Below are 26,798 nucleotides of genomic sequence, written 5' to 3'. Positions count from 1 at the left end.
ACTGGTGCTCATCCTACCAGCTAACCATGTCACATCTGGCTTTCCCTGGGGGGACCTGGAATACATACATACACACAAATCTAGACAACTACATGCACAGTCACACGCTGCTTCAATGCAGCATGAAAGTGTTTTTCAATTTATTTACGTATAAATGTTTCAAAGATACGGTACAATAAGCACTCACTAGGAGTGCACTATAAACATAACTTCCGTGTTACGAGTGCACTAAATAGGAAATACAGGATTTTACAAATAATGTGTGACGCGTATACTACATTCAGAATACCTTTGAAGACCAAAAAATGTCATTTTTCCTACCATAGGGACAACAAAATACAGTCATTGCTAATTCGACCATGTTCCTGAGCACATCTGAATGGTCTTGTGGAAATATATGTATGTTTCATTAATTGACTGACATAAAAATCAGAGGTTTTCACAACATGTAATCATTTTGATATTGCAATTTTGTGAAACACCTGGTAATGTTAGAGAGAAAAATTTTTCCCAGTCCTTTTAAAATTCACTGTCTTATGAGACTTCCTTCATAAAGGCAGGTTTAAACCTGCAAAATTATTTGTCCACACTATGGACATCTTCAAATAGTAAAATAAGCTCATATTATTTATTGGATTTTCATGCATATGAAATCTAACCATGGAAAATGCTTTTATAATTTTAAAAATTACTTTTTTTCATATTAAGGTACAATATATACAGATTGACATAGTCAAATGACATTATTAATTCTGCAAAGAATTCATAGTTAAAATTAACATTAAGGTATAGAACATTGTAGTTGTCAAAGCATAACAGAATTGCACTTGAATAAGCCCAGTTTAGATTTCAGACAGAACCTGGGTTACTCTCCACTGTCTTCATGTGCTACATGATTTTTTTCATACTTTATACATAAAAATATGATTTTCCTGCATTCATTAAAATACAAAATGTGATTATTCATATATGTATAACTTAAACTCAATGATGGCTTTTGAAGGAATTAAAGCACAAAAGATAAGCTTCTTTATTTAAAACAAAATAAAGAGGAATATGGTAGGACTTAGACCATCGGTTCTCAACCTGTGGGTCGAGACCCCTTTGGCGGTTGAACGACCCTTTCACAGGGGTCACCTAAGACCATCCTGCATATCAGATATTTACATTATGATTCATAACAGTAGCAACATTACAGTTATGAAGTAGCAACGAAAATAATTTTATGGTTGGGTCACAATATGAGGAACTGTATTTAAAGGGCCAGAAGGTTGAGAACCACTGACTTAGACTCATTTTGAAGTAAGGCAATTCTAGTACACATATGCCAATTAATAAACAATTCTGAGTTACATTTATCACCAAGGGTTAAAAAATACTCAATACACTTTATATTACCCACTGCCTCTCTGAGTTGCATACATTCTCGTTTATAATATTAATTTTTTTAATAAAATGAAATTTAATGAGGAGTTAGAAGTGATCAATGTGATAGATAGGTATATATTATATATTGTTTTCTGTTTTAAAAAGCTGTTTAAGAAAAATGTTAAAATATCTTAAATGCAACAAGTTTAAAGATAATAACCACGATTATTAGACAAAAACATCTATATTATAAATTCTGCACGACTCGAGTATAAAAGTACTGTTCTTGCTGAAATGCATTAATTTCATAAATTTCAAAGTCAGAATTTAAGAACAACTGAGATACTTATGGCCATGCCTCAGGCTTTTCTTCTTTGTAGCTTTACTCTTTTAATTAATATTTTAAAAACCTGAATTTACATAATATATCCAAACTTTTAATATCCTACTTACAGGAAATTTACTTCAAACTAAATTTCATCAAATAAATTCAGTTACAGTCAATATAAATCGATTAGAGATTATGTCACTATTACGTGCATTAATGAAAATTAATATCTATACATACCCGGTCTCTTTTAAAACTCAATTACCATAAAATGCAAATTCTCATACATATGCCACTGCATTTTGGTTTTCACCCCCCAGTTGTTTTCATGCTGATAGAACCGATTCCTTTATAATTGGACATTTGAATTTCAGATAGAAACGTTGGTAATGTTCTCTCCACGTGGCTCAGCTAGTTGGAGCATCGTCCGTTCTGAACACCAAAAGATTGCAGGTCCGATTCCGGGTCAGGGGACAGACCTAGGTTGTGGGTTTGATCCCCAGTTGGGGGGTGGGGGTGGGGGTATAAGGGTGGCAACGGATGTATGCTTCTCCTACATCGATGTTTTTCTTTCTCTCTCCCTTCCCCTCTCTTTAAAAAAATCAATTTAAAAAATATCCTTGGATGAGGATTAATGAAGTATTTTGATTGTGTATCTATTTGTTGATATATATTAAACTTATAACTGTAAACTTTTATTAAAGATGAGCTAAAATCAGTGGTTTATGATACATGAAATAGAAGACAAGGTATGTGTCTGTGAGCGGACGCTCAGCCCACATACCTTCCGCATCGATGCCCGGAACCCAGGTCCTTCGAATGTTCAGTAGGACTGTACTGTACACCAAGCGCTGTCCTAGGGGTCGTACCCTTTCTTGTCTCAACAATAAATACCTGGGTTCCTTCTGCACTTTGTGAAAGTCTTATGTGCTCTTTTCGATGATTCACTCAGTCCTTTATAGCTCAAATATTTCCTTTCCCCCAAATATGGCTATTCAATTTTATAAAGGAGACACCTATTTTTTCTCAAAAGTATATAAATATTTTATTTTTTGAACTTAATGAATAAAATCGACTGTTATTCCCTACTTCCCCCTCTCCTCCTCCCAACCTTCAGCTCATGGGCAACAGAGGTTAATACTAACCAATAAAAGGTCTTCAAGACACAATGAAGCCGGAGAACAGCCTTCCATCAGAACGGGTTGAGGCGAATGCCAGTCCCTAAAGGTGAGAAGGGGTTCACCTTGGCCCACATCAGAGCATCGTTCAGGGAGATGGCGGATTTCCCATCTTCAAGGAGGTACACGGGGCCCTGCACACGGCAAGAGTTGAGGGAAGAAGAGGAGTAAAAATTCACAACATGTTTTTAAACAGAGACAATCCCTCCAGTAGAAAATCCATGGGTGATGTTTGCACGGTGCCCACAGGAAATTAAAAAGATATAGACTTCACTTTGGGTGGCGAACCCACAATACAATATACAGTGATGTATTAAACATTGTATACCTGGAACCTATATCATTGTATTAACCAAGGTCACCCCAATAAATTCAATACAAATCTTAAAAAAATATGAGAAAAATTAGTTTTTTGAACTGCTACAACTATAAAAACATTTTAAAACATCTTAATGTTATATATATATATATATATATATATATATCCTGATGTCTTTCAAAATAGGACTTAGTTTCATAATTTGAGATCTTTAAATACAGCAGTGTTAACAGAGATAACAGGTAATGTTAATCTGTTAAATACTACAAAGTTAACATTTTATAAAGGCATATATGCCTCATCATAGCCTTAAATGTACTTTACTGTTTAATTATACAGCTAGGAAGTTATTCAAGCCAGAACCTCTGAACCTGCTGTGTGTGTGTGTGTGTGTGTGTGTAATTAAAATCGTGCCAAACGTGTGATTTGCCAGCAGATCTATAATTTAGTTATATCAGTTAGTCCATATGTCAAGGGCAGTTCTGAAGAACTAAATGCAAAAAAATAACAACAAACAAAAAAACCCCTTTTAATCTGTACTGCTCAGCTCTTAGAAGGAAAAGCACGATTTTCAAAACACAAAACCTTGCTTATTTATGTTCTAAAGTTACCAGGTTTCTGAGCATGATTTCAATTAATACAGCTTGTCAACAAATTATTTGTAGACTGGAGGCCCGATGCATGAAATTCGCAGCCCCGTTAGACAGTACCTGGATTTTTAACCCCGTGAGACAAGAGATGCGAGCGTCCGAATGGCTGGGAAGGTGGGACCCCGTCACATAGTCCGGCCCCACCATCCCTCTGAGCGGCTCGGCCTGCAGTCTCCGGAGCAGGGCTGCGTACACCCTTCTCTGTGACTCGGAAGCGGGTGTGTAGGGAGAGTCCTCTGATGATCTGTGTTGTCAACACACATTGCATTTGCATTTTTGTAAAATCACGGAATCATTAAGGCTTAGACTAGAAACAGTCCCGATGGCTTTTCAGCCCCCCTTCATAGAGGATGCCAAATCAACTTTAGACGCAATTTACAGTAAACATGAAGGACTTAGAAAAAGGGCAGCATTGTAAATTATTACTGAATATCTGCTAAGCAAACCAAGAGTCCTTCTTGTGCTCGCGCGAATGACGACAATCCGCACTCTGAACGCCTGTGGACGACACTAAGCATTCCTGTTCTTTGTCAGAGTCACTCACGGGTGGACGGGCTGCGTGCAGGCTCTCCACGCCTCCAGCTCCTCAGAGAGGCGCTCGATGGTCAAAGGCACGGACACCTCCCGACGTTTCAACAGCTGGCTGCAACGTGAGAAAGAAATGAACAGCTGGCATCTAAGCCTAAGACACCAGAAAAGCAAATAAACAGCTGCAATTGTAGATTTCACAGCTATTGTTCAAAAATTCTTGTGTATACCTGAGTGTGTGTGTGTGCGTGTATGTGTGTGTGTGTGTGCCTGCTCACTGTGTAGTTAGCCTGTAAGTCAGGGGTCCTCAAACATTTTAAACAGGGGGCCAGTTCACTGTCCTTCAGACCGTTGGAGGGCCGGACTATAGTTTAAAAAAAACTACGAACAAATTCCTATGCACACTGCACATATCTTATTTTGAAGTAAAAAAACGAAACAGGAACAAATACAATATTTGTATTTGCATGTGGCCCGCGGGCCGTAGTTTGAGGACCCTTGCTGTAAGTGCTGGCGAGTCATAGATGGTCCACAGCTGTGGGCTGGGTGACAGTCTGAGGAGGGAGGGACGGATACATGAGCTGCATAATGTATGGAGGACGGTTCGAGAAGCCAAGCTCTGCTGACGGATGGCCACGCACGGCTACTGCAGGGCAGTGTGTGTCTGCACTAACATGAATGTTGGGAGTAAGAAAGCAAGCGGGAGAGCAGTCAGCTGGCAGGGAGGACGGGATGCGGCTGCGTTCTCTACGACAGAGCTGGGCCAAGAGGCAGGGCCCGGCGACACAGGACCCACCCGTCCTTGAGGATGACACAGCGCAGGCTGAGCGGATAAGGACGTGTGGGGCAGTACTGGGGACACCGCTCAGTGAAGAACCCCCTCCTCTCCCGGCAGCAGGGGTGCCCTTACCTCGTGTACTCATAGAGCGCGGGGACGATGCTCGCGTACTGTCTCCTGGCGGCCAGCAGCGCGCCCGCATAGCCACTCAGTATGAGCAGCTCGTTCCGCGCTCTGCGGGGGAAGATGGTTCGGTTTAAGAATCCCATTGAAGTCTAGAGCATCATTCTCATCTGTAGTTACTGTACTTGTGTCTCTCTGTTTTAATGGGTGACATTGACAGCAAACTCTGTTTAGAACATTCTCTGAACTCAAGGATGCTGCCTTCATCAGGCAACTCAGACAGGCGTTGTGCTATGACAAATTCGGGCTCAAAACACCGATCTTCTACGTTATCTCACTCTCGCCTTCTTGTTTTTCTCGGTTGCTCCGCAGCTTCTTCATGCGCTCGCTCCCTCGGGAGCTGCTGGGTCAGAGTAGGAATCCCTGTCACACGGACTCTCACCCACCACCTTCCTGCCTAGGATCTGCCACGTGTGCAGACACGGCTTCACCTTCCCACACGGGCATCAAGCAAAAGGGGCCCAAGGCCTCCATCACAGATTACCCACAGTCTCGGGACCTCAGCCACATGGAACAGTGACCTTGAACCAGGGGCGGGGGACCTCTGGCCCGAGGGCCGTGTAAGGCCCGTGAAATCGTTCGGTCTGGCCCTGCCAAGGCATGAGGGGTGAGCTAATGAAATGTTTGACCACATAGAGCAGGCTAGTTTTTAAGCTGATAATTTTGTGTGGCCCAAGAATGATGTTATGAATATCCAACTGGCCCTCAGCAGAGACGGTTCCCCACCCCTGCCTTGAATGACACTTGTTTCTGGGGGCGGCATCTACCTTTGACGTCCTAGCGCTTTCACTTCGTCCCCAACCCAGCATGCTTTGCACACATGGGGGGTTAACAGGTAAGACCACCAGTTTCTCAGGACTGTGAGGTCCAAAACCACCAAAAAGCTTTAAATCAGCCCCATTTGAACCTGGTGTGTATGTGTGTATATGTGTGTACATACCTATATAAACATACAAACGCTATTAGTCAAGGAGCCCACTAAGATTTATGATTCCTGGTTCAAACTGACCTCTGCACTTTTTCTTAGGATGACAACAGATAAAAACATAATTTTTTCGACATGTCCTCCTACCTGCCCAAGACAATCTTAGTTCCTGATCTAAACACCAAAACTTGCAGAGCCCCCGTGAAACACCACGTGGCTGGGGTGATGGGTTCTGGGGAAAGGTACTCACTCGGTACACGTGGGCAGGAGTAACTTTTCCGTCTGAATGTAACTCAGCAGGTCAAGAACGGGGTAAATGGTGTCCAAAGTCCAATCGGAACTACTGATGTGTTCTGGCAAACAGAACGAAATGAAGAGTCTCTAAGTAGCAGCGGTCATTTTCCCCACTGTTGAACCCATGTGGTCAGCTCCCTTCTGGTGAATCCTATCTGTCCCTGGGATCAGACCACAGGTATTCATTCACCCACCCACCTCTCTCAGGCCCCACCCCATATGGTCAGCAGTGTCTTTCCTTTCTCAAGGTAGGGTGGCTAGTGCTTGATGTGAAAGCTTTTTAGCAGTATAAATGAAAATATGAGATAAATGAGCAGATTTCAAATGTCTCTACCAACTAAACACTCACCTTTGACGAAGTCAACACCAACAGGAAGGGCTTTTTCAGGTTCTTGACTTAACAAGTAATACTTTACAGCTTCAAACACATTGCCACCTGCATGCGCTGTCTCCGCCAACTGCATACATTCTTCTACGGTGGGCAGCTTGCACTAGAAAATGATCGGGTTGAGGACAACATCACCAAAATGTGCAGAGATAAAAGTAACAGTATAAGTACTAAATAAGCTTCATATTTATTCCTTATGGAAGTTGCTCAAAATAGATGTGCATAAAATAACTTGTACTGAGATACATTTATGAAGCTATCTTGAAGTTGTAATAATAATAGTGATAATCATTAATAATAATAAATAGGATGTTACCTAAGAGTCAGTGGTTTTTATCACCCAATACCTAATAAAAGAGGGGGAAGTGAATTGCCTTGGTTGTGATATTGGAACTAGTGCCTGCAGCCGTGACTTAGGAAAAAATGCTGAGATTAGTTATTTTAGAACAAATATGCTGACCATTATAAAGAACTACATGGCACACTCTTCCATGTCCTGTACACAATACATTAATTTCATGTGGCCTCTGAGACAAAGCAGCTTCATTTCAATAATTGTACAAACTCTGCAAGTTTTAGCTTTGCCGTCCGGAAATCCTACACTGTGTGGGGTTGGAGCCCATGGAATGTCATCACTGCGGCATGAGAAGCAGTACTCCCATGGTCTCCATTTTTAAAAATCCGGTTAAAACCGAGTCTATTCCTCCTGCAGGTGAGTTCTGCTTCCATAACAAGGCAGGAATTATGTTATCTCCTGGATCAAATTCCAATAATGTCCATGGTTGGTTCAGTTAAATTGCTGAATTGTGTTGGTTAGTTTCTGAGTGACACTGATAGACAGTTTGATGCTCTGGCTCCCACCACTCTGGCCACCACTGCAATGAGCTGCCACAGCAAGAAATGGTTTGCGTTACGACTCCGGAAAGTGTGCCTCACCCCCGTGAGGTCACCTGTCTCTTCTCCTGGGGGACCTGCCACCCTCTTCCCCTCACTTTTCTCTTATATCCCCTTAAGTGACCAAAAAGTAAGTTTATTCAATTCACTTACTTACTAATGCATTTACTCAATAGTTTCTGTTGTTTAAAAATTAGGTATATTTAACATTACAGATCACTCAACCTCTCAGAAAAATCACCACAAACTACAATACAGGAGCTCTCATGTGTATGACATCTCCTATTGTTTCCTATCTCTACTCACTAAGCAACAGTTATTTATTGAGCAACTCCTATGTGCATGGTACTGTGCCTGGCTAGATTAAAAAAAGGCTTCTTCACTTTGAGAAACGCTCGAAGAGCAGAGGGGATGAACCCCTTGGACGCCATCAGCGTCTACAGATGCAGGAGGCGGACCTGCCCCACACGCCACCCGCGTCTATAGCCGCAAACCTCGCATATCAACTCTGGTCGCCCAATTTTAAAATCAGACTTGCTGGTGACGTCTCTGGGTTTGTAAAGAAGATCATGGTAACTTAAATTTGTAAATATTCCAGCGCATATGGAAGAAAAGGGGATGGTTTCCGTTTTGGACGCGTGGCAGTTAACTGGTAAAAACAGTGGTCCCCATTTAAATTTCTCACTCAAATAGGATAGGACAAGAGGAGTAAGGTGATCATCCCTGTCATTCTTGTTGAATCTTAAAGTTCTGCAAGTTGTGTAACATAATATTTGAATATATAATTGTCTGTACTACTTGTGAAGTTGTCCAGCTAGTCGCTTCTTCACACATTCTAACTAGCCTTTCTGAAGTGTTATTAATGGAGTCTGACGAGACAGTAATTATGTTCTCTAGAACGTGCGTGCGGTGAAAGACTTGGTGGAGACCTTCCCGCCCCTCTGGCCCCATCTTTAACAGCTGTGATCTCAGTCAGGTGCTAATCTCCCTAAGCCTCCTGGGCCAGGGACATGCCCGTGTGCAGTAAGACACACAACCGAAAACAGCATCTGTCTTCCTTCCATGTGCATCGATTTCCACAGAAAATAGTTTTCATTTGTTATGTTTATGAGCAAAGCACAGCTCATTTATAAAGCGAGTCAGGGAAGACAAAGCGTATAAGGAAGTCAAAGTCACTCAGCTCACAACCCATTGGTAACTCTCAACATTTATCTTTTCACAAGCATTTTCTCTGATATCACACTCACACTCACACACATACACACACATACAAATACACATATACACTCTCACACTCACAAACACACTCATACTCTCACAAACACACACATTCACACACTCTCACACAGACACACACACACACAAACACACACTTGGTTTATCTATATTAACACAATACTCAGAAAGTACCCATTATCGAATGAGTAGGGCCACTCACACTGGGGGGAACATCAAGGTTCATATAAGTAAAAAATCTTCGTTATTTTTAGAGTTGAAGATGAGAAAATTTTTTACTTTTATCTTTTTCTCAAAAGAACTATCTCCTTAAATAGGCTGTGCAATCATTTTCAGAATGAAAATCACATGGCATGTGTGTAGTGTCATAATCTGCTTTCACTTTTACAGCTGACTGATGTCAATAAAAACAGAACTTCAAGATCTTTTTAATGCATTAGTAGCACTAACATACAGAAATGTCCTACAAGCTATATAAACATATAACCTCCCTATTGTGGAACACTTGGGTTGTTTTATATATAATCTCGGTACATAAATTCCTATATTCTGCAAAGGAGCATTCTTTTAAAGCGCTTAAGAAAAATGCGTGCAGATTTCATTATACGTTATCAATTCTTTTAAAGGCCTTAAACTGTCTACTTTTAAAAGTTGGCATCCATGCTCCTTGAGTGCAAAGGGGATCAGTGGGGAGCAGTGGGGAGCAGTAGGGGGCAGTGCGGAGCAGTGGGAGGGCTGGGGCTGGGGGCAGGCATTGAGGCTGGTGGTCTTGCCCGCCATTCACTCACTTAGGCAACAGCTTCCTTCCCTCCTCTGTGTTCGCTTTCTTTATGCAATAGGAACAACATCCCCTGCTTTTCAGGGTTTCGTGAGGACAGAGTAAAATACAAATACATGTGAACATTTAGAAGAGTTCCAAGCACAGGGCAGAAGCTCAGTAACAGTTACTTCTTAGGATCGTCTTTGTTGTATATACACAAGGGCCGCAGGGAGACCATATCTTTGCTTCTCTGTTTGTGTCTCAAGCCCTGAACCTGAAATGAGTTAAGTCACGGTGCTGCGTCCCCAACTACCTTCTCACGGAGATCGCTCATCTCCTCCTCGCAGCCTGGGTAGAAGGCACAGAGCTTCACCAGCTGAAGTTCATTATCTGGAATCATCAGGAGCAGATCGGCTGCCAAATTCCTGGTCACATAACAAAAGGGGAAACGCCCATGAAAACAAAACTCCACACACAACACGAGAACTAAGTCCGAGGAAGGAGGCTCAGGATACTTCCCACGCTGTCCTAGCTTCACAACAGCACCAACCTCCCGCTTAACCATGCCGCTCCTCGGCACAGATTCCAGGAACCAAAGGGCGTGGAGGAAAAATGTGTGATGAGATTCCTAAATAGTTCTTTTTAAAAATATGTTCTTATTGATTTCACAGAGAGGAAGGGAAAGCGGGAGAGTCATGGATCGGCTGCCTCCTGCACGCCCCCTGCTGTGGATCGAGCCTGCCACCCAGGCATGTGCCCTGACCTGGGAATCAAACCCTGACCTCCTGGTTCAAGGGTCAACGCTCAACCACTGAGCAGCACCGGCCAGGCTCTAAATAGTTTTTAAAGCTCTAAATGGAGTCTTCACATGTTCACAATTGATTCTGTCACCATACAATTGCCTAATCACACTGAGTTGAATTAGATCTGTGCTTTGGAATGAATTACAGACTGTGAAGTGAATGCTCGCCAGCCACGGACAGGGTGTCACTCATTAGAGCACGTAAGTTATGTTTGGAAGCTGTGCATCCTGCCTATCTGTTAAACATTAGGTGGATGTCACACACAAATGCAATTTTCTCATTTATATTTTTAGAGATGCGATCAATGGAATAAATCTCTTAAAACTAAGGTGTGTAAGAAGTTGCATGTACAGCAGCTTTACATTAAAAATACTTTTTTTGCCCAGCTGGTGTGGCTCAGTGGTTGAGCACTGACCTATGAACCAGGAGGTCATGGTTTGATTCCTGGTCAGGGCACATGCACAGGTTGTGGCTTGATCCACAGTAGGGGGTGTGCAGGAGGCAGCCGATCAATGATTCTCTTTCATCATTGATATTTCTATCTCCCTCTCCTTCTCCCTCCCTCTCTCTGAAATCAATAAAAATATATTTTAAAAAATGAAAAAGTATTTTTTATAAAATTCTTTTCTAAAATCACTAGATGGAGAGTTTTTGGTTGCATGCATCGTAACTGAGAAAACACTAATTTTCATAGTTTGAGATGTTATTATTCAGCTTTCAAGAAACTGATAAACATTCAGCATGACTTCAGAAGAGGTGATACTTCAAGTGTGAATTATGAAGGATGTGCTGTGGACTGAGACAGACCCTCCTTCACCTCTGGGCGAAGCCTTCAGGGAAATCTAGATCGGCCATTAATGTGAATGAGCTATTTTTAAAAACATTAAGAGATATTTAATCAAGAATATAGTGAGCATAGAACAATAGAGATAATTTGTTGTGTCTCATTTTCTATTATCATTGCAAAGGTAAATCTTTGAATGTGTTAACAATTTCCAAATTAGAGTAACTCATCTGTTCTTGCTAAAATTATGAATGACTTTATGTTTTCTGACACTAACAGTTAATAGCAGTTTTCAATAATGTCCACGAGAATATAGAAATTACTTGCTTTTATAATGTATAAAATTGCCACCCTAAAATTCTACTCAAACTTCTATCAACTACAGACAAAAACCTGTATTGAATTATATTCTGATACATTAAAATTTACAGCAATGCTATCTAATTTTATTCACTTGTTAGGTGAAATCACTACTTACTGAAAATTTAGCAAACCATATTACAAGTAATGATATGGACCAAACAAATGATCTAACCTCTTAAATTTCACTATCAGAACAGGCTCTTCCATTTGCTTAGCTGAATTCGCTATTATTTTATATTGTAGAGAGCCACAGTTCACTTATTACACACCTCTAAGTATAAAATCACAAGTGCTTTGTGCCTAGGTTACAGGAACTTTCGTCATTCCTCTGTGTTTAGGTTTTCTATGCTATAAATTGTGGAAATAAATTGGGATTCTGAAGACAAAGTGAAAACAGTTAATGATAATTTCTTACTACAGAGTTGGTGTCCCAATAATATAGAATATAAATATTTAATTAAGCAGTTTTTATAAAAGTAGATGATACCTGTATTCATCAGATGGAAAGCTAAAAGGAAAACAATTCTGGATATGAATACCATAGACAGGCAATGAGAACCAACCAGCAGCGAACTTTAACCAGCAAACACAGACATGTGAAGGATTCTTGGTTCATGAAGTTACACACATTCTACTGAAACTATGCTGCTACCTTAATTTTTCTTTAAAATTTGTGGAGCTCTACTAGCCATTGGACTTACAGATCTCCCTTCCCCCGCGAATAACCGATCAGCATCATCTATTTCGGAATTTGAACTGTGCCCTGGTTTTCGGCACACATATCTACGTATCGATGGGTATATAAAGGAAGAACTCCTGGGGGAGTTACAGGGAAACAGACGTTTGCTTTATATTAAAAGCACCTAAGATATATAGTCAGCTGAAAGATTTTAAAAACTCTTTTAAATTCAGTATCTATTCCTGTTTGCCTTTTTTTTTTTCTTTCACATAAACACACACACACACACAAACCACATTTCCTTAGATTGTGTGCTGACTGTACATGGAGGCAGTCACCTCTCAGAACAGGCCTCATGCTTTGGGATGGGTCTGAGGGAAGCCATGGCGACGAGGTGACTGACCACTGCAGTTCTCGACCGAGGGAGACCTGGGTCTCTCAAAGGGGCAGCATTGCATACTCAGATGGTGGGGGGGGAACACCACAGCGTGCTGGTCGGGGAAGAGGCTCTCCTACCCCCGCGCCATATGGGTCACAAAGAACAGCTCTGAGATGCCCGGCTCACTCTAGAGCTCCCACGTGCGGGCGGAAAGGAGAGTGGACAGTGTTGCCTGAGTCAGCCCCCACAGGGGGCGGAATTGTGTGATGGCTGCTGCAGTCTGCATGTGTGTGCCCCCAAACTCACGCGTGGAAACCAAACCCTCCAGGAGATGGTACTTGGAGGTCAGGCCTTGGAAGGTGCTCAGGTCAGGAGGGCAGAGCTGGCATGAACAGGGCTGGTGCCCTCGTAGACAAGGCCACAGAGAGCCCCCCTCCCCATGGGACACAGTGGAAGATGCCAACTGTTAACCAGGAGGCCGGCTCCATGGACACCTAATCCGCAAGTGCCTGGATCTTGAAGGTCTCAGCTTCCAGAACCATGAGACATGCATTTCTGTTGTCTACGAGCTGCCGGTGTGTTTGTTACAGCAGCTGTAACTGACTGAGACCCTAGGTAAGAGTGCACGCTTTGGAGACTGTTCATGTGGCCTTGAATCCTGGCTCTGACTGCGCACTGAGGCCTGAGGTGAATATGAGAGCTCATCTTAAGAGTGGCGTGTGTGCAAGGGGTGTACAGCGGGGAGAGGCCATAGTCCTAGTAAACAAGCTTATCCAAAAAGTCTCGAGGTGCTAAGTAACTTGGTGAGAGAGAAGATTAAAGTCTAAAACCATCTTTACTCAACACAGACCTTCTGAGTGACAGCATCCCCCGAATCTTTCCTAAAGTCCCTCCCTAATGAAGGGCGGTCGGCCCTGAGGACAGGGCTCTGCAGAGGTGAGTGGGAACCCACCGGACCGGGAGGCCCAGGTCGCCCCCGCCACTTCCCAGGGTCTGTCCCTGAAAGCGTTGCCGAGTTCGGGGCAATGGCCTGTGCCAAGTCCCCGGTAAACCACCTTAGTTATTACTCTCCATTGGAAACGTGACCTTATTTCCCAAACCTTAGACCAAGACACAGGATCTGACAAGGAGGAGCAGGGATGCAGAATTTGACATGTGGGAAGGTGTGGTCCTGATAAGCTTAAGATGCACACATTACTGTCTCCTGATGCTTTATGGGCTGGGAGTTCTATGGAATTACAGCTGGGCTACTTCAGGATGGGCCACGGTAGATTTCATTACACAACCGTTACGTCATTCTCACACCCCCCTTTCCTCTCACAATCTTACCTTTTATTAAAAAAGGAGACCCTGCTCTCGAAAAAGGTGCTTTCTGATATTTGGCCAATACAAAGAATGTCTGTGGTAGGTTTTTATAAGTATTCATTACCAGATTAAGTACATTTCTTTTTATTCCTAGTTTAAGAGATTTTAATAATACTATTATATACCAATACTGACTGCTATCAAATGACTTGCTGTATCTTTCTGACAATAATATGATTTTTCTATTTTATTCCATTAAAGTGGTAAATTATATTAATTGTATTTCTAAAGTTATCCAACTTTATTTCTCTGGTATAAAGGCAAGTTACCCTTGATCCTTTTTATATAGGCCTGACTTTGGCTAGCTAAGTATTTGGTTCCAGACTTTTGCTTCCATGTTCATGAGTGAGATTCTCTGGCAGTTTTTCGTTTTATACTGTCCTTGTCTAGTTTAGGTATCAACTATATGTTAGCTTCTGATAATAAGAAAAAAACAGGACACCCTGTATACTCCCAACACATGATCAAATGAGTCTTGCAAGACTGAAAAGATGCATTCCATCACCATACAATTCTTTGCATTTAGGAGCTCTTACCACATTGGGATCATCATGCATTTTCTGGCCAACAATTCCAGGGCGTAGTGGGTGGCTGGGGCTGCCGACTCGCCCAAGACCGTGCCCACGCAGACCGCCAACTCCAGCTCGTTCCCGCGGAGCAGGGATGCCATGGCCAGCTTGCCAGGGAGAAACAATGTCCTCAGGGTCAGAGACGCTCGCGGGGCACGGGCACCGCTCCCGCCAAGCTCAGGAAGCAGACCGGGGTGCATTAGCCAACACTCAGGCATTCTGATAAAATCCTGCTGCACTATTTCTACACAGGACGGAGGGGTGACTGCAATTTCAAGCGGAAAAGCTGATAAAGGGACACACAGGAAGTACTCTCTAAGGTTAGACTTTAAGGATTTGGAGCGCTTGCTCATATTTTTGTAATTAACAACAGTCTCTCTGCAATGCCCTCATATGTCCTTCAGTTTCTATCAGAAAAAACGGTAAATTATTTTTTAAACGTATTTTTATTGATTTCAGAAAGGAAGGGAGAGGGAGAGAGAGAGAGAAACATCAATGATGAGAGAGAATCACTGATCAGCTGCCTCCTGCACACCCCACACTGGGGATCAAGCCCTCAACCCAGGCGTGAGCCCTGACTGGGGATCGAACCGTGACCTCCTGGTTCACAGGTCAATGCTCAACCACTGAGCCACCTGGCAGGGCAAAAGTGTCCGTTCTTAAAAGCTTCCTAAGTAGTGTCCGATGAGTATCAATTATCCCGGGAAGGCAGTGTTCTAGGAGCCAGGAGCCCCCAGTCTGGCTCCCGGGAAGGCAGTGTTCTAGGAGCCAGGAGCCCCCAGTCTGGCTCCCGGGAAGGCAGTGTTCTAGGAGCCAGGAGCCCCCAGTCTGGCTCCCGGGAAGGCAGTGTTCTAGGAGCCAGGAGCCCCCAGTCTGGCTCCCGGGAAGGCAGTGTTCTAGGAGCCAGGAGCCCCCAGTCCGCATCCTTACTTAGGATTTCCCTGATTGCATTAGTGGGTCCCGTGGGAAACACCCTAAGAGTATAACTGGCGAAGAACATACTGAAGTAAAATAAGATCTTTCGAACGTCAGGAGTGGAGTGCAAGTGCAGCGACTTCCCTTTACCTCCTCCTGCTTCACCCACGAGATACTTGGAGCCAGCTCGTCACAAGAGGCCCTTGTGATAGCAATTTAAAACGGAAGGACAGGTCCCAGGGCCTGCGCAGTGTGCCCCTCGGCTGGGAAAGCATGCAGACCCGGGTATGACTCAGGAGTCAGCCTGCTGTCCCTCAGACACCCGCCCTTCCCCTCACATGCCCCCTCCCCCCACTGTACCTGCACATCGTCCACGGCCAGGTGGCAGCAGGCGGCCCGCACTGCCCGGCCGCCCTGGAAGTGCCACTCCGCCAGCTGCGCGCTCGCCGCGTGCAGGAGCCTCGGGAGAAGAGGAGGGGAGAAGAGGGGGACATTCTAGATCAGCAGGCGCCCCAGGAAGGGAGCTGATGCCCTATCACAGGCTGGTGAGCGGATCGAAGGGACCTAACTGGACCCCCGGGACTTAGGTAGAAGCCGGACTTGGGGGAAGTCAGGACAGCAATCTTTCTTAGCAGATGAGCTGGTGAGTCCCCCTAATGTCAGGAAAAGGCCTGATTTTCAAAGCTTGCCACCCCTCGTGGAATGAGCTGAGACTCGGCGGCAGGGGGCAGTTAACCTGTGGAGAGCTGCAGGCGGAGCCCTACCTTTCCAAGGTTTGGGTGGTGACGGGCCATGGGAAGTGTGCCTGCTAGGTCTGCAAGAGGCAGGAGTGGGCTGGCAGAGGGCGGCCAAGACCAGGAGGAAACGCTGGTCCCAACACATCACTGCCCAACATTTTATGACGCTTTTTACCCGGTCAGTGTCCTAATCGTTCCAGTGTCCTATGTTCTAGGGCGAAACAGGAGCCGAGAGGCCGGGAAGGTGGGCGACTAGATTTGGAAAAGGGAAAGACGCTGGAGAACTCTAGTCCCCTTTCCTTTGCAAATGTAACTCCTGGGATTTCTTCTTTGCAAGAGGCTGAAATGCTACTCCAGACACTAACCCTGGGGCCACGGGTGATGAGCAATGTCACCGGGCCGGTCCGCACTGACTGCACAGGGAGCATCGTGGCCCCACACAGCCCTTCCCCACGGGCTGCCTCAGCCTTAGGACTCAGGTGCTGGCCTTGCAGTCTCCACACTGAAACCCGTTTGCCTTCCTGGAAGCTAAAGGGCGTCTAGGCCGCGCCCACATGGCTGGCTTGTCCCTGTGCACCTGGGGTCGCTGCCACAGACCTGGATCCTGGTGGGAAATGCAGGGGGACCTGAGCCAGCCACGTCCTGTGTGCAAAGGAAGACGGGCTACGGGGCCCTGAAATACGCGAGAGGGAAACCAGCCATAGAAAAATATCAACCCCAAACACAGCGTTGCGCTCACCCAGTGAAGTCCTCCCCACGGGCGTCCTCAGGATCGGAGGCTCCGTCGGGGGTAGAGATGTGGCAGGTTTGCATGTTTCCCTCACACGCAGCCTGGGATGGAACGAAAACTTTCATCACTCTCTTTAAAAATTAATCTTTATTGTTAAAAGTATTACCATGTTCCCTTCTTTCCCCCACTGACCCCCTCCTCTCACTCCCTACTCCTCCCCAGGCCTTCACCGCACTATTCCTTTTTTTTGTGTGTGTTAATTCTCATCCAAGGATATTTTTTGCCCATTGATTTTTAGAGGGGGGGAGGGAGACGGGGGAGAGAGAGAGAGAGAAACATTAATGTGAGAGAGGCACATAGATTGGTTGCTTCCCTCACCCACCCCGGCTGGGGCCAGGGGTCCAGCCTGCAACCGCGTCCTGTGCCCTTGACCAGAATGGAACCCATGACCCTCAGTCCCAGGGCCGATGCTCTCACGACCAGCTAGGGCACACACCGTTACTTGAACTAATCTTTAGCTCACTGTTGGTAAGTGACACATTTCAGACTAGTATTTTGAACAAAGGATATCTAAGTCATGTTTGAAATTTATACCATAATTTGGAGCCACCTTAGAATTTGAAAAAAAAAAACAAAAACAAAAAACAGGTGAACTCCATTGTATGAACATGAAGCTTCAGTGCTCGGTTACCAGGAAAAGCTGGTCGAGCTCATGTAACGTTCAGCAGCGAACAAAGGCTCCGAGTTCAGAGTATGTGAGGACCTAAAACGAGGTCAGTGTGACCACGGCACAAACCCTGGCCTTCCCTGACTCTGTGAAGACGGCCATCAGTCAACAGGACCCTCCCCCTTCCACACCCGCTCTCCAACGTGCGCAGCGTGACTCTGCACCTGTACCTGGGCCACAAGCAGAGCTTCTGTAAGCTGACCCCGGGCCATAAAAAAGTGGACCAGTTTTCTCACATCCCCAGTGGCAATGCAGTATGGGATGGCGTCGTCCTTATCTTCCTGGATTAGCTGGTCGGCTCGCCTAATGAAATGAGAATAATTTCTCTTTTTACAACACAGTCATTCCAAGGCTCTCGGGTGGACTGAGCTTTTCTGAAATATCTAAACTTGGAGGCAGATTTCATAAAAGCTTTTTTGCATATCACTTTTTTAAAAAGACAGATGTTATGATCAAATCATAGAAGACAAAAACTTTCAGAAATAATAGATATTTCTTCCCTTAGACCACTACATATTTTAAATGTACTGACCAGGCAGGTCTTAAAATTAGTGCAGCTTATCTATTTGCACGAGCGATATATTTTTCTGAAGGTCAACTAGATAGACTAGATACAGCACCATGGCAGATCTGCTCTCGACTGGATTAACAAATGTGTGGGTGTCTGCTTTGTTAAAGAGAATTTTAAATGGTACTGTGAACACAATGATGAATAGAGAGCTTCTAAATGCCACTTGCTTAAAAATCATTAAAAAGACTGATGCAAGAACATAAATATTGATAATGAAAGGTGGGGTATTGTAAGTGACCCAGGAATGTTCCAGACAGGTGAAGGGGGTGGGGGATCCTGACGCCGAAGATTACGAAGGGTACCTGTGGGTCTCTCTGTCTCTATTGTATCCACGTCTGTCTGTCTCTGCTTCTCTTTCCCTACCGTCGTCCCAGGTACTTTCCCAAAGGCCAGCTAGTTCCTTCCACTCTTAGTGTTTAACCTGCTTTGTTGAGCACGAATCTGGTTTATCTAATTTGCGTTGGCATTTGCACTACATTGCATTTCAATGGCCAATCTTTGAGCAGGGGCAGTAGATGCATTTTATGTTGTTTTTCCAGCCCACCTTCCACCATCCCCAATGTACAGGGTCACTGGGGTTCCTCCCAACAGCTCTCTTGATACCACGTGACCCTGACTCCCTTGTTACAGCTGATTAGAGACAGTATTCTCCCCCTTGGCATTCGGAACTAGGAAGAGACCGCCAATCAAGCTCAATGGCCGGGTCTATAGAATGTAGACTTGGGAGCTTTGGGGAGAGGGATCATTTCCCGGCCACCATGTGAACCATGGCGCAGGGAAAATCGGGTGTCAGTTTTCAAAGATCAATGAAAAAGAGCTTTTGCTGAGGTTAAGACAAAACTGTTTTGAGGAATAAACGTCCTCAGCTAACTTGACCTCCTAAGGCTTGAGTGGGAGGAGTAGCACTCAGGACCGTAGGGAGGACCCGAGAATTCCTTGGATCTTGGAGCTTAGGGGAGGGAGCTTCCAGCGGAGGGCGGGGCTGCCTGCTGCTAAGCTCACAGCTGGGAAAGCAGGTGCTGGGGACCCTGCCTCCATGGCCAATGCGTTACTCCCGTGGTGCTCCAGGCTTCACTGATTGATTTTTATTGGTAAATGTGAGGTGCAATTCAATTTTATTACAAATCATGTACCATGAAATAAAAATGAAAAGTTTTTATTTTTAATGCTAGATATAAAGTAAATACTCATTAAACAGTATTCTATAGGCCTAGCTCAGTGATTAACACATAATAAGCACTAAATAAATATTTGTTGAACGAATGAATGAATGAATGAATGAAGAATAGTCTTATGTTGTAAGTTAAAATGTGTCCCCCAAAAAGATATGTTGACATTCTGACCCATGGTATCTGTGAACGTTACCTTATTTGGAAATAGGGTGTCAATGTAATTAATTACGATAGGGTTATAGTGGGTCAGGGGTGAAGACAGACCCTAAGTATGATATGAGTCATGTCCTTATAAAAAGAGGGGCATTTTGGCACAGGGACACACAAGAACAATGCCATGTGAAGACAGGCAGAGGTTGGAGTGATGTGTCTGCAAGCCAAGGACTGCTGGCCACCACCAGGTGCTGGGAGGAGGCGTGGATCTGACTCTTTCTCAGAGCCCTCCGCAGGAACCACCCCTGCCAATGACCTGATATCAGACCTCTGGCTCCGGAACTGGGACAGAATACATTTCTGTTGTTCCAAACCAACTCGCTTGTGGTGCGTTGTTATGGCAGCCCTAGAAAGCGAATACATCTTAGAAAGAAATCTTGTTTATGACATTCGTAAGCAAGGACACCTAGTCAAGCTTGCTTGGTGTTGACTCTCTCCTTGACCACCTGCTCCTCCCTAAGATCCCTGGAGAGGAAAAGGCAGGGATGAGTGTCTGCTGAGAGAGTTTCTGAGATTACAGAGGAAGTATTCCACAAACATCTGGGAACCGTCAGAAAATCTCACCACTTACCTTTCAATAGCAACACAGTCACCAGGGAGCATGTTTATGGACCTGTCATTTCATCCACTGACATGGGAAATTGGCCTTCCAATTACTTTATCAGATGTCAGGTCAAACATAAGAGCAGCAAAATGACTTGTAACCAATTAGTTTATTGTGTCAGAAGACATGAAATTCAGTTATTATTTAAAAGAACGTAAAGTATAAATCTCAAAAGCTGGCATCCTCTTCACCTGTTGTTCCTACGCTAACATATTTGGAAGGGCCCTGGGATATAGACGGCCTTACCTCTGCGTTAACTTCCTCCAGTACTTCACCGAGACGCCTGGTGCCACGGACAAGGCTTTGTCCCACTGCAGCAGAGGGAGGAGAGCAGAAACACAGCGTTCTGACGCACAGTCTCACGCCCAGCAGACTTGTTCTTTAATGAACTCAGATTTATGAAACAAGATTTTAGGGTGTATTTATTTTTATTTGTTTATTTATTTTTTTATATATTTTATTGATTTTTTACAGAGAGGAAGGGAGAGAGATAGAGAGTTAGAAACATCGATGAGAGAGAAACATCGATCAGCTGCCTCCTGCACATCTCCTACTGGGGATGTGCCCGCAACCCAGGTACATGCCCTTGACCGGAATCGAACCTGGGACCCTTCGGTCCACAGGCCGACACTCTATCCACTGAGCCAAACCGGTTTCGGCTTTAGAGTGTATTTAGAGTGTGAGCATTTCCAGGATTACTTTTCTATTCTATCTCATTCATCCCACAGAGTATAAATATTACTATATCCTAAATAATAAAAGCCTAATGTGCTAATTAGACCAGACATCCCTCCAGACGTCCTTCCGGACCACGTTCCCAATGAAGCAGGCTGCGAGGGAAGCCCGGGTCCCGGGTGCCAGAGGGAAGCTGGTGCCGGCAGCCAGGGAAAGGAAGGTCTACTCTTGCATGATTTTCATGCATCAGGCCTCTAGTCCTATCTAATAAAAGAGAAACATGGTGATTAGCCATACCTCCACTACCCTTCCCATTGGCTAATCAGGGCGATATGCAAATTAACTGCCAGCCAAGATGGCGGCCGGAAGCCAGGCAGCTTGAAGCAAACATGAGGCTTGCTTGCTTCAGTGACGGAGGAAGCCAACGTTCCCCGCCTGCTGCTGCCGGCCTCTGAGCTTGCAGTTTGAAACATTGTTACAAATACAGAAGCTAAACAAAACCCCAGAAACCTGCTTTCAGCCACCTGGGATCTCAGAGCTGGAGTTGAAACAGTGTTTCGATTATAGAACCCAAACAAACCAGATACCTGCTTTCAGCAGCTGAGGCCTCAGAGCTGTAGCCAAGCCTCAGAGCTAAAGCTGGCCCAGAATAAAAAAGAAAAGAAAAAAAGAAGCGGTTGGGAGCTTCAGTCACCCGCCAGCATGAAAACAGCCCTCAGCCCTCACCCAGACTGGCCAGGCACCCCAGTGGAGACCCCCACCCTGAAGGGGGTGTGACCAGCTGCAAACAGCCATCAGCCCCTCACCCAGGCTGGCCAGGCACCTAAGCGGGACCCCCACTCTGATCCAGGACACCCTTCAGGGCAAACCAGCCGGCCCCCACCCGTGCACCAGGCCTCTATCCTATATAGTAAAAGGGTAATATGCCTCCCAGCACCGGGATCAGCGGAGCAGCGAGGCCTCCCGGCACCGGGATCAGCATGAGGGGGGCAGCGACCAATCCCCCTGATCGCCCTGCGGCTCTGTGTGTGACAGGGGGCGGGGCCACAACCTCCCTATCCGCCCTGCTCTGTTCGTGACAGGGGAAGGTGCCCCAACCCCCTGATCAGCCTGCTCTGTGTCTGATAGGGGGGAGCTCCCCAACCCCCTGATCGGCCCTGCCCTGAGTGTGACAGTGGTGGCGCCCCAACCACCACCCCCCCCCCACGGGCCCTGCTCTGTGTGTGACGGGGTAGAGCCATAACCTCCCCATCGGCCCTGCCCTGAGTGTGACAGGGTGCGGTGCCCCACTCTCCTATCAGCCCTACTCTGTGAGTGACAAGGGGGAGCTCCTCAACCCCCTGATCAGCCCTGCTCTGTGCGTGACAGGGGGGAGCTCCCCAAACCCCTGATCGGTCCTGCTCTGTGTGTGACAGGGTACAGAGCCCCAACCCCCATGATGGGCCCTGCTCTGTGAGTGACAGGGGGCAGCGCCCCAACCCCCTGATTGGCCCTGCTCTGTGTGTGACAGGGGGCGGTGCCCCAACCCCCCAATCGGCCCTACCCTGAGCGTGACTGAGGGTGGCATCACAACCTCCCGATCCGCCCTGCTCTGTGCATGACAGGGGGCGGCGCCCCAACTCCCCAATTGGCCCTGCTCTGAGCCCGACCAGGGGCTGCACCTAGGGATTGGGCCTGCCCTCTGCCACCCGGGAGCAGGCCTAGGCCAGCAGGTCGTTATCTCCCGAGGGGTCCCAGACTGCAAGAGGGCACAGGCCGGGCTGAGGGCCCCCCCTCCCCCCCGAGTGCACAAATTTTTAATAATAATAAAAGCTTAACAGAGCTCTGCTGCAATTAAGGCTATAAAATTGGTAATTAGCCTACAATTAATGTTAATAATTAATGTCTATAATAATAAAAGCTTAATATGCTAATTAGACCAAACAGCCAAATGACCTTCCAGATGTCCTTCCGGATGACCTTCCAGATGAAGCCAGGGCTGTGAGGGACAAGGCAAGCTGCTGCAGTTGGGAGGGCCAAGCCCCTTGCACGAATTTTGTGCATCAGGCCTCTAGTTTTAAAATGAAATGATATGTAAATTGTATTGTTTAGCAGGGAAAATCCCAAACTAGTATTATACAGAGAGACAAGAGCTAGGAAGAGGGGGAGGAAGAGAGAAAGAAGGTGATGGTGGGGGAGGGATAGTAACTAAAGTTTTTAGTTTGAAAAATATATTAACTCATCATCCAACACAACACCAGAGTAATTTTTCTGTGGTATTCTATGTTCTACGTTCAAAATAATTTGTACTGAAATTTAATTTCACCGTTATGTTTAACAAATATATTTATTTCTATTCTTTCCTTACTCATTTTTATAAATTATATTTATTGTAAATTCTTCCTTTACAACTGGTAACACCAGTCTTCATATTTGAAATATTAGGCTATTAATAAAGAAGCTCATTGCTCAACCAAGGCTGACTGTGACTGTGATTTAAAAATATGGAGTTCAGCCCTGGATGGTTTGGCTCAGCGGATAGAGTGTCGGCCTGCGGACTGAAGGGTCCCAGGTTCAATTCCGATCAAGGGCACATGCCCGGGTTGCAGGCTTGATCTCCAATAGGGGTGTGCAGGAGGCAGCCTTTCAATGAGGCTTTCTCATCATTGATGTTTTTACCTCTCTCTCTCTCCCTCTCCCTTCCTCTCTGAAATCAATAAAAAGAAAAAAAATATGGAGTTTACATTCAAGTCTGGAAGGGGAGTGAGGGGGAAATATTCTGAAAGATCACTACATAAATCAAAACTTCATTTTATTTAAGACATTTTTTAATCCTCACCCAAGGATATGTTTTTTAAATTGATTTTTAGAGAGAGAGGGAGGGAGAGGAAGAGAAACATCAATGTGAGAGAGAAACATCGATCAGTTGCCTCTGAGGCACGTGCACAACAACCTAGGTATGTGCCTTGACTGGGAATCTAACTCATGACCTTTCCCGTGTACGGGATGGTACTCCAACCAACGGAGCCACCAGACAGGGTGCAAAACTTCGTTTTAATGAAGGCTTTTCAAAACAGAGCTCTGCTGCAATTAAGGCTATAAAATTGGTAATTAGCCTACAATTAATGTTAAAATTTAATCAGGTAATTTTAAATATTATATAACTTATAATCATGTTACCTAAGAAAGGGAATCTAAATATGTTTTAAAGGGAAATTTAACTATACTATAGTAGGAAGAAATGGAAAAAAGAAGTTGAAATGTAGATTAAATTAATGTCATCAAGCTCTTTCAATAAAAACAGGTCATGTAAGTGAAAAGATTAAATGTTTCTCTATCCCAGTGGTTCTCAACCTTCCTAATGCCGTGACCCTTTAATATAGTTCCTTATGTTGTGGTGACCCCCAATTTCATTGTTACAAATTGGACATAATTAAAGCATAGTGATTAATCACAAAAACAATATGTAATTATATATGTGTTTTCCAATGGTCTTAGGCGACCCCTGTGAAAGGGTCGTTTGACCCCCAAAGGGGTCGCGACCCACAGGCTGAGAACCGCTGCTCTAACCTCATAGTACTAGCCTTGCAGGAATAAGCGATCTGTAAGGAGGTGATGATGGACAATTGTAAGGACACCCATATTTCTAAAGGATCTTAAGCACAGTTTCTGGAGATCATTAGTCCATTGATAAACTGCATCTGAGTAAAGGATCTTTAATTAAATTTGAATTAAATAGTTTAAAATTAGATATGCCAAAATAAAAAATTCATAAAGATCAAGAATTATACTGTTCTATCAAAATGTATTTCTCTTTGGCTTTTGATAGGTACTATTCTTTCTAGTAGTGCCCTGTTAAAAAAAGTAACTTTTACGTCATATCTTTACTTCTTCATAAGTAAAACCTTTACACTGCTCCTAGATTCAACACTTTTTAATTTGCAGCGCCTTTCAACAATGCTTTTAAATGACACATTTTATTATTTAAGGTCAGGAAGCAATTGTCTCTACAGTATGAAGCAATTAAAAGGTGCATTAAACTTCATCTTGACATATTTTATTAAAACTATTGCTTAGCTTCATATTATTGATAAGCATCCTTACTTGTATGTCATCATCATGGTAATTATGAAATTAACTAACTTAGACATTTAGAAAAATGATCAAGTATGAAATGAGTCCACGTCATCTTAGTTTTTTGTTTTTGTTTTTTGGTGGGGTGGGGGAATTTTGTTGGAGTAAATACACACGTAGGAAAATGAAAAGCTCAGTAAGTTTCCACCCTGGCTACACTCATGTAATCAGCTCCCGGGTCAGGGGTCGGAACAGAGCCCGCCCCCTTTTGCTCTGCCAGTCCCCGCCCACCTTCCAGTGTAGGCCCTTGTGCAGGATTTTACCAGGGCAGCTTCATCAGAACCTCTCATGGGAACTGTTGAGCTCAGTCCTCTTTAAAATCAGGCTGTGCCGTCAGATGACCCTCAGTGGGCACTTCTGGCCAGTGCGGGACTTAGTTATGACAACCAGTACTCGCGAGGGAACCCACAGGGCACGTTAGCCAATCAGAGTCCAGCCTCGGGCAGTGGTTCTCAGACTTCCTCCTGCTCGAGAGGCACCAGGAGGGCCTATAAAAGCTCCGATCAGCCTGGCGGGCGTGGCTCAGTGGTTGAGTGTCCATCTATGAACCAGGAGGTCGAGATTCTCATCCCAGAGGGCACATGCCTGGGTGGTGGGCTTGATCCCCGGTGTGGGGCGTGCAGGAGGCAGCTGATTAATGACCTCTCTCATCATTGATGTTTCTCTCTCTCTCTCCCTCAGTAAAAATATATTAAACAAAACAAAAGCTCAGGTGCCTGGCTCCCACCCAGGGTTTCTGACTGGGGCCTGGGGTGGGAAATGCGTGTCTAGCAGGTCCCTGAGCCCAGGACCCCCTGTGATGGCACACACTTGAGGGACCGAGGACCAGCGAGACCCGAAGAAAGGTCAGCTTCCCAGCCCCTAACTAACCAAGACCGACTGCGCTGCTAAACTCGCGCATGTCGCTCCGACGGCCCCTCACCTCGCCGAGCTCCACCATGAGCTCGCAGTAGCGCTGGATCTGCCCGAGCCTCAGGTGTATGTCCGCGGCCTCCTTCAGCCTCTCCTCCGTGGTCGGCGCGCCGATGCCCCCTCCGAACTTGGACATCTTGACTGTGGTCAGCTCCTGGGCTTCAGACTGTGGCGAAGAAAAGACCCTTCTGAACTGTGTGACACAAGCGCTGGGGATGCACCTGCCCCCAGAGCGCTCTGTGGACACACAGCTCAACAGCATCCGCACTGGGAAGCAGGCACTGAGAACCACACTCCCCTCTAAAGGAGGCAGCCTGGCTCACAGTGCGGGTGGGGATGGAGCCTGGGGGCCTGGGGTGGGTGGCAGAGGCGAACTCCCACTGTCCCTAAAGCTCCTGGGGTTATGGTGACACAGAGGCCCCAGGGCCGGAGGCAGTGAGGGAGAGACAGCCGTGATGAAGAGGCATAAGATGGCCGCTGACAGACATTACATTACTTGGCCTGGTGTGTGGTGGGCACTGCAGATCACCCAGGTGTGAGATAACTAATGCTTCTGCATTACCATTCACTACGGCCAGTTTAATAAGACATAGCTCAGAAGACAGCCTTTCAGGCCCCTGAGACCAGACCCAGCGTGGCCCCCGCATCCCCGTCACCT

At 45.2% G+C, this 26,798-nt stretch overlaps 1 protein-coding gene across 3 annotated transcripts in view; it reads right to left on the bottom strand.

Moving 5' to 3' along the window:
• The window catches only part of WDR17 (WD repeat domain 17), an 84,908-nt gene that overhangs the window by 1,408 nt on the left and 56,702 nt on the right, over positions 1-26,798 (bottom strand). For 2 of the 3 annotated variants that reach the window (XM_070408121.1, XM_070408119.1), the window contains 13 exons: positions 26,151-26,306; positions 20,687-20,751; positions 18,051-18,183; positions 17,163-17,254; positions 16,047-16,146; positions 14,739-14,878; positions 10,143-10,254; positions 6,901-7,042; positions 6,508-6,610; positions 5,282-5,383; positions 4,388-4,486; positions 3,904-4,087; positions 2,842-3,008 (listed from right to left, as the gene is read on the bottom strand). In XM_070408121.1, coding sequence (XP_070264222.1) covers positions 2,889-3,008; positions 3,904-4,087; positions 4,388-4,486; positions 5,282-5,383; positions 6,508-6,610; positions 6,901-7,042; positions 10,143-10,254; positions 14,739-14,878; positions 16,047-16,146; positions 17,163-17,254; positions 18,051-18,183; positions 20,687-20,751; positions 26,151-26,306 — 1,548 coding nt within the window. In that variant the 3' untranslated portion in view covers positions 2,842-2,888. Of the gene's footprint in view, positions 1-3; positions 56-2,841; positions 3,009-3,903; positions 4,088-4,387; positions 4,487-5,281; positions 5,384-6,507; positions 6,611-6,900; positions 7,043-10,142; positions 10,255-14,738; positions 14,879-16,046; positions 16,147-17,162; positions 17,255-18,050; positions 18,184-20,686; positions 20,752-26,150; positions 26,307-26,798 lie in introns of those variants that run through there. The other variant, XM_070408120.1, reaches the window with a different exon arrangement.

This window comes from Myotis yumanensis, unplaced genomic scaffold, assembly GCF_028538775.1.
Source record: "Myotis yumanensis isolate MYYU_CA2020_CCGP unplaced genomic scaffold, mMyoYum1.0.hap1 SCAF_3, whole genome shotgun sequence".
In the NCBI taxonomy this organism is placed as follows: Eukaryota; Metazoa; Chordata; class Mammalia; order Chiroptera; family Vespertilionidae; genus Myotis; species Myotis yumanensis.
Note: the sequence above shows the minus strand (reverse complement) of the source record. Positions and strands in the feature narration are given on the sequence as shown.